The sequence below is a fragment of the Mizuhopecten yessoensis genome, unplaced genomic scaffold (genome assembly GCF_002113885.1).
Source record: "Mizuhopecten yessoensis strain PY_sf001 unplaced genomic scaffold, ASM211388v2 scaffold10393, whole genome shotgun sequence".
Lineage (NCBI taxonomy): Eukaryota > Metazoa > Mollusca > Bivalvia > Pectinida > Pectinidae > Mizuhopecten > Mizuhopecten yessoensis.
In genome coordinates, this window is record NW_018408524.1 from 16,551 (window position 1) to 25,133 (window position 8,583).

The 8,583-nt window shown below is 32.9% G+C and overlaps 1 protein-coding gene across 1 annotated transcript; it reads left to right on the forward strand.

Annotated features, from left to right (window-relative positions):
- Positions 1–36: 36 nt before the first annotated feature.
- LOC110460421 lies at positions 37–7,671 on the forward strand. The gene is made up of 6 exons (XM_021513300.1): positions 37–146; positions 1,782–1,877; positions 3,003–3,098; positions 3,780–3,872; positions 6,673–6,768; positions 7,493–7,671. The coding sequence occupies exons 1-5, from the start codon at positions 63–65 to the stop codon at positions 6,691–6,693; spliced, it is 390 nt and encodes a 129-aa protein (XP_021368975.1). The 5' UTR covers positions 37–62; the 3' UTR covers positions 6,694–6,768; positions 7,493–7,671.
- The last annotated feature ends 912 nt before the right edge of the window (positions 7,672–8,583 follow it).

Genomic DNA, 8,583 nt, shown 5'->3' on the forward strand with positions numbered 1-8,583 from the left:
ATCAAATGTCAATAGGAACATAGATAAAGTTTTTTTTTTTTCATTTTGCATTGACTGTGAGGATGGATTCTTCGGGTCGTCCTGTGATAACTGCTCTGTCGGTTGTCCCAATCGTGTTTGTGACAAAATATCCGGAAATTGTAGTCGTACGTATTACAAAAAAAAGAGCATCTGACCTACTCACTGATGGCTTATATTTCATTTTATCTCATAACCTATTTTCCTTAGTTTAAATGTGTGATCCAATTGTCAATGAAAACATATTGTGATTATGGTCGTTTATTTGCTTATACTTCATTACTTTATATTGCAATGAAGAAAAACATTCGCCTGTTTAAGAAAGTATATAAAATGTTTATCACTGTCGCTGTAACCAGATTGTTGTTAATGTTTAAATTAAAGCATGCATAGATAAAACAAAAAATATAATAAAAAATCCATTTATTAACTACAGTCAATCAAAGCTTATTTAGACACGCTTCTTCCATATGTACACTGCATATATGTGCATTATGCTCTAAAACTCTATGGATGTTCGAGATAACTATGCCTAGGGTATATAACGACTATGGAAACGGCTAACATGCATAGGTAGAGAGAAAAAGTGACATGATTTATTCAAATGCATGTCGTAAAATACGTCTTATGTGGAGCCCTTTTCATGATCCATGGCTGCTTTGAACGCAATTCATAGATATTTAAAGGTTTACAAACGTAATGTTTACATACAAATTAAACAGATGCATAGTTATAATTATTTCCTATCTTTCAATTAAGTTTGCATTCAACACTAGTGTTTTACTTCAATACAATATTACAAAGTTCTAGGGCAATAACTTCAATAAGATTAATCAGTTTAGAATATATGTGATATCAAAGTTTGATTTCGTCGAGTGACATAAAAACTATAAAAAAAATCCCCTACATCGTTGTACAGGTAAACAATATAACTATCTCACTAAGTAATAGCTTTACAAAGGGTTAGTCGGTCTTGAAACGTTGCGTCACTTTTAATACGTGCATTGTGTGTGTAAACGTATTTGGTATCATTTAGGACGAGTATAGAAGATGTAAAAATAGCAAGAAGATATATGTTGCCTTAATCCGATTTGCTTCCCATTACGCTGGCCGTATCCGCTTTGCATCCCTTTACACGACTGATTTTCCCTTCCCCTGCCTCCCCACACCAAAACACGTTGATTCATTCAAGCTTAGGTAAAATCTCAACAATATTTTCGTAATCAATATTTCGCACATGGAAACGATTGAAATAAAAAAACGAAGTTTAGCTTCACATATTTGTGTACTTTCAGCTTGCTTCAACGGCTTCTATGGGGTGAAGTGTGGTCTGTTATGTTTCTCTAATTGTGAAAACAACACATGCACACAAAATAAAGGGAAATGTACAGGTATGGTGACTTTTCTATTGAACGTTTAGCAGAAAAAAAAATGTTTGATGTAATTGTAAGACATTTCTACAAATCGAATCAGATGTATTCAGATTTTCGTTTGTTTGCTCAAAGTAATGAATTTTAATTGTTGATACACATTTCATATGCTTGACTAGATTTCTAAATGTACTTGAAGATATATACGATACAATTGTATTTTTTCTATGAAGAGAACTTTTCTTAAAAGCTTATTTATGTTATATTCAAGCCTGCGTTTCTTGTCAGTCTAGTTTGACCATCATATACCTAATCAACATTTTGTTGGTAAAGTAAAGTGAACGATGTCTGTATTATGTTTCAAATGACTGCTGATGCTCTGGTTTATTTAAGCATGCAAATCTGGATATTATGGTGATATCTGCAACACAAGCTGCCCGTCCAATTGTAAAGAAGATAAATGTAATCAGACAAGTGGGTTATGTACAGGTATGGTAATATGCACGATTATTGACGAAAATAAAGAAGTAAAATCATATAGTTATAAAGGTAGGGTCAACGCCAACAGAGATTTAACATACGCATCGGACCCCGCTTGGAATTTCAAAACAAGATAAATGCATAAAGGTATGAATATATGAAGCTTAAATCAGGAACAGTGACATAGTTTCAGAATTAATTTTATGACAAACGTGACCTAATTGCCTTACACATGTGTGGGTGTTCAAGGTACGTTAATACAAGTCCTCCTGGAGCACTATACAATTAAATCATCATCGTGTGCAACATATTCAAATTGTTATGTTGATACCGAATATTTTACTATGGCTTAGCTTTCTTATCTCTTTTCTTTTCCTTAAGCTTGTTTTTTCTTCATGACCAAAGGTCTTTGGGTCTGGACATTTTACAAGTAGGTTTTTCATGTGAATGGAATTCAGTTTTGTAAACATTGTTGACGTTGTCTTTCGTTCAAGGTCACAATCATCAAATGCATGGATATTAAGTTGTTGTATGGGGAGTCAGACAAGTAATTCCCACACTGCTTTATTTCTTTAGAGTTGACGATATAAAATGTTGTAATATTCCTTCATATTTTGTTTAATGAATGGGCAATACGCAAAATAAAACTAGAAATTTTAATATCAGCCAACGATTAACAAATACCTCTGCTCCTAAATAAAATAGAACTGTAAGCTATAGACTAAATAAGGCGTTTGATTCGATATACTTGAGTTTAAATTACCATTGATATGGAATTCAATACTTTTTTTTTACATTTTGTGTTCATTAAAATTCTTGTCATGAAAAAAAATATAATGAATTCTTTGTGGGAACACTCATTCGTTCTGGTTTTAGAATGATATCACTTCGGAGGTATTTGTTGCTGATATATATTTATCAACTTAAGATGTCATGTTATGATTACATTTTTTATTATACATTGGACAGATTCGGTTAACAATAAACAAATTTTAAAACGTACATTTATCGAGCATTATTGAATGCAATCACCGTTTCAGTGACAAATAATGACCTAAAACGTAGAAAAATGAAAATATAGCTTCTTACCTTTGTTTCGTACTCTGACTTGTTCTTTGTGATTTTCCATGAAAGCGTGTACTCCCGGGTATTATGGCAGCAATTGCAATCAGACCTGCCTGTTCAAATGTAAAGACAACCGATGTTTGCAAAGCAATGGAGAGTGTGAAGGTATGTATTAGTGGAAAGTATGATAAACATGTATAAACATGTGTTACATGTATACAAGGATTAGTAAGATTTATTTTCATTTTTCATATATTGTATTTGTTATGTTAACATAGACAATATAGATCAGCTGTGCATACACATAACTTCAAGTTACTGTTAAATATCGAACTTTGATTTGTTTATAACGTCTACTTAATGAAAATCAAAAGGGTGTGGCAATTGAATTAATGGTGTATAATGTGTAGCCATACAACTGAGGTAAACATGTATATAGGTGAAACCTGCACATCTTTTGGCTTTTTCCGTTTTCTTTGCGAATCTAGATAGGTAATCTAGAACACGATAAAATATGTAGATAAACACACAGCAGAAAAAAATAGTGTGTCATAAAAACATAATCCGGAAGAAGTACACAAAAAAACTTAACAACATGGTCGTTAGATATCAGGTTCGATGATAATTTAATGACGGTATGTTTCCCGATCATTAAAATGAAAACCAAATAACATCAAATTGAGGTAGCATTGCGTTAAAAAAAAGAAGATACCTAATATGTATATGTTTGACATGCATACAATACAACGTTGTTTTATATTTGATATATTCGTTTTGTATATCAATATGTTGTTGAAATGTCAATATGGAACTAAAAACAGTTCATTTTCATTTTGAAATGACCAGACTGTGAGGATGGATTCTTCGGATCGTCCTGTGATGTCTGCTCTGTCGGTTGTACCAATCATGTCTGTGACAAAGTATCCGGAAACTGTAGTCGTAAGTATTTAAAAAAAAAACACCTGATCTACACACTGATGACTTATATTGCAATATATCTCAAAATCTATTTTCCTGAGTGAAAACGGATGCTTCAGTTGTCAATGAAATCGTATTGTCATTATATGGTCGTTTATTTTCGTATTTGTCACTAGTTTAAATTGCATTAAAGAAAAGTATTCAAATGTTTGAGAATATATAAGATGGATAGAAATACACTTCAGTACATTAAAGTTATTTAGACATCCACTATACCATCAAAACCTCCAACTTTCAGTTCATATTGAACAATAATTAATCAGAATTATAGCAGTAAGTTACCGCTGTCTTGCAGCTTTGTGAATGAGTATTAAATAAATGAATAAAGTTTGAAAATAATACCCAATACTGCTTAAATTTCATAACAAATTATAGTGGAAATAGACGTACTCACATTCCATGTCTTCTTTAAAGCTCTGTTTCTTTTAGCCATGGTAAGGGGTGACTCTCTAACTTTGAACGATAACATGCTGTGCTAGTACAGTCAAACCTTGTTATCTCGAAGTCGATGGGTTCGTGTACCAACTTCGAGTTATCCGATAATCGAGTTATGCGGGTTCATCAATTTTGTATGAATTTTCCTGTTGGGTCATAGCACTAGCAGTTGTTCGTTTTATTTATAGTTAATACTTATAAGCAAACGATAACTGGTATACGTAACCAATATAACAAAAACAGCTATGTAATTGTATAATAAACACGCTTACAAATTAGAGTAAGTTATTCCAGAAAAACGTACTTTCGTTTCTAAACGCGATCAAAACGGTTTGACCATGTTGTGAATTTGTGATATATGGACGGGCCTAGTGATTAAATGTTGTTTTTGACTAGTATAGATCTTGGCAAACTCTTCCCAGGTCTGCATTTGTAACCAGATTATATCGTACATGTAACATATGTATTCATTAAAGCCAATTATGACACCTGACATCTCCCCAACTCGATAAAATCAAGAGCAATTGTCGTATTGTTCTTAAATCTCTCGATCGACTTTCAAAGCCATACTGGCTCCTGTGAAAACATGAACCCGTGAAGCTGTTCTAGGTTGTGGTTTTAACTGTGGAACTCTTGTATGCATGACCACACTTTGTGACCAGTTTTCCGGTTAGCACTGTCGTCTGTTAGGGGGTAAAAATTATTAAACGGACTCGCAGTAAGTACAGATTATTGTTGATCAATATTGATGAAGCGGTTTGTTATTATGAATAAAATGGTTTTGACAGTCCGTAAATGTTACAGTCCTTAGCTTTATCAAAAATTCTTTTTTAGCCTACCGATTTTATGCTAGTCTACTCAAGAAAGATATTCATAAACACGGAATTGCGAAATGTCGTATTTTTGCGTTTAATTTGTATCAAAGAATTAACAAGTGACAAAGGAAATTCGAACATTGTGAAGTAGACGATGTTTTGATTTTGGATTAACGCTATTGAAACCCAATATTTTACTTCTGAGAAATCCGAGTTTTTCAACTTTTCAGGGTTCGAATTATCAGTTTTATTTAATAAGATAAAGAAGATATTTGGCCGGGACCGAATAAGTACCTCGAGATAAACGGGATATTTGAGTTAAAATGGTTCGATATAACGAGGTTTGCCTGTATTACATTGAGGATTGGGTAGATTAATATCATTTTTGAAAAGAAATGTAAGCTGGAATCATTCATCAGGAATGCCGGTCTAACGTTTCTTCAATTTGCACACTGCATATATGTGCGTCATACTCTAAAAAAACACGCATCTTTGAATAAGTATACCTAGAAAGTATATATTAATTATGGAAACGGTCAACCTTAATAGATACGGGGAAAATTGACACGATTTATCCAAATGTCGGTCGTTAGATGCGTTTAATATTTAACCCTTTCTATGGTGCATGACTGCTTTTAGCACAATTCATGGCTATTTAAAGGTTTCGAAGGTAAATTTTGTGTTCAAATTGAAGAGATGATTTGTTATACATCATTTTTATCTTTCTCGTAAATTTGCATTCCATACTAGCGTTTTACCTTTTATAAAATACTACCAAGTTATAGGACAATAATAGAAACAATAGCAAGAAACTATGTGTTCCTATAACCCGCTTTGCTTACCATTACCCTGTCCTTCTTCGCTCTGCATCCTTTTTCACACCTACCGATTTCCCTACCCCTACCATCGCCACCAAAAAAAATCATTTACTCACGCCTAAGTACAATCTTTACATTGTGTTGGTATTCATTGGTTACATATGGACATTCATAACGAGTGAAATTAAAAACCGAAGTTAAGATCCACAAATTTGTGTAGTTTTAGCTTGCTTGAGCGATAATGACGTGTGATAGGTTATGTTCTTCTAGTTGTGAAAACAACACATGCACACAATACGAGGGAAATGTATAGGTGACTCTGTCATTGACATTCGTTTTAGCAGAAATATTTTGTTGAGGTATTCTCTGATATCTATGCATGATAATACATTTCTAAATTTCCAATCAGAGGTATTTAGAGCTTCGTTGTGTATGCCCAAAGTAATTTATTTAAAACATTTGTTTAAATTTCTAATGATTGACTATATTACTAAATGTAGTTGAAGATAGATACGATACAATTGTATTTTAATCTGAAGAGAGATACTTGGAAAGTCGTAATTATGTTATATTCAAACCTGCGTTTTCTTGTAGTTCTTGTTTGAATATATACCTAATATATCTTGTTTTTTGTAATGTAAAGTGACCGATGTTTTATCTAGTCTCAAAAAACTGCCTATGTTGTTCTTTAAGCATGCAGACCTGGATATTTAGGTGATAACTGCAACACAAGCTGCCCGTCCAATTGCAAAAGGGATATATGTAATCAGACCAGCGGGTTATGTACAGGTATGGTGATATGTAAGGTCATTGCAGAAGTTAGATTATATAATCATATTTTCCCTATTTATTAGTTTGAAACTTGAAATGGTCGGTTACACATACAATAACATTAATTCTAAATATAAGGATATGTATCCTTTGTTGCACTGACTACTGTAACATTTTTGTTTTGCTGCATTAAGTATACGTTTTAAGTGTGTATAACAACACATTTGGGACAATCAATGGTGATCATAAATGTTGTAGAATCGTAACGAAATGTTTTTTAACGAAAGCAATCACCGATATCTCAATAGCATTGTTAGTCCTTTAATCCCGAGTTTTGTTTAACCAGATACATTATTTTTGAGACGGTACAAATGTGTTCATAAAGATATCATTATGATCTTGCGTATATATATTCTCAGTTGATTTATCGTTGAAACGTGACTGCATGAGATCATGTTTTGTAGCGTGTTGAGTATTACATTTTTGACATCGTAAAACAGACAGAGTAAGTAATTTTGGGGTATATCAAAACTATATCGCTGTTAGAAACTTGATATCATACGTCAAGAGGATACTTTAAATGTACATTATTAACACAAACATTATATAAATCAAATAACAAATGGACTTATTTTTATTGTGCAGCCTACAACAAGGCAAATATAATTGCCATACTACAAATAGTATGTAAACATAACTGCAAGGAGACGTCAATGCATGTATTTGTTTAATTGTGTTTTAGAATGTGCACCCGGTTTTTATGGCATTGACTGTAAGCAGATTTGTCCGGCAAACTGCCGAGACTCACTATGTTCCAGAAGTAGCGGGGATTGTTCAGGTAAAATAATGCTCGCAAACAGAGTCACTTTTTCTATTTGCCGATCATTTCATTTTTTTGATAATACAAAAAAGGGTACGTTAAGTTCGTTTTATGTGTTAAAAGTCTCATGTTCCGTTCGGTTATGAAACATGGTTGCTGTGGCCTATAATTGTTTGACATATACATGTATTGAGGCCAAGTAGATGTGAATTATCCTTCTCTTTTTAGTTGCCAAACATTATTATGTTGGTGCATTATGGCATTGGACATTCCATCTAATGTATCATTTGTGACAACACGATTTGTTTAGGGGACGACTTCTAATATNTTCTTGTTGTTATAGCAACTGTCATCATCCTTAGAAGGTATGCACTCACGGTAATTGTATTTTAAACCTTTGCGGATGATATTCCAATATTTATTGATCGTTTACATTTCGATTCTGTTTCATGTCTGTATTTTCAGGAAACGATTACCAAAACACAATAAAGAAAATCACCGTGAATACAGAGGCAATACGTTTACAAATGTAGAGTATTTACCAATCCCGTTTGAAACGTCAGACACGCAAACAAGTAGTGGAGGTAATTGTGTAGATATAAGTTACCACGTATTAATGTCATAATCAAGTAAGGTGTTATCTGCATCACTGTTGTTTTATGTAAATGTGGAGGATAACATTTGACTGGGTCAAACTGTATCTTAGTAGTGCAGCAGTAGTAATACATTTTGACTTTTGATTATAAGTCATTGTCGTATTCCATATATCATCGTATACTTATTTCTCATATGAATACCGTGTTAAATAGTGTCATAAAGCCATCACATCAATTATGTTTATGTAACGTGTGTAATATCACTCCGAAAATGACGTCACAATCGAACAGAAATAATCAATGTGCTGTCACGTCATTGTGAAGCGGACGCAATTTTCATTATTTCAAAGACGGCTAAGTGATAAATATTCGTTTCAGATCACAATTAAACAGTTTACTTTGTATTATATGATAGAA

Bases quoted from the DNA above. Each gene is read 5' to 3' on its own strand.
- LOC110460421 (XM_021513300.1), top strand. From the start codon at position 63: ATGGATTCTTCGGGTCGTCCTGTGATAACTGCTCTGTCGGTTGTCCCA. The intron at 1,878-3,002 runs GTATGGTAATAT...TTTCCATGAAAG, and splicing joins GACAAGTGGGTTATGTACAG to CGTGTACTCCCGGGTATTAT. The intron at 3,099-3,779 runs GTATGTATTAGT...TGAAATGACCAG, and splicing joins AAGCAATGGAGAGTGTGAAG to ACTGTGAGGATGGATTCTTC.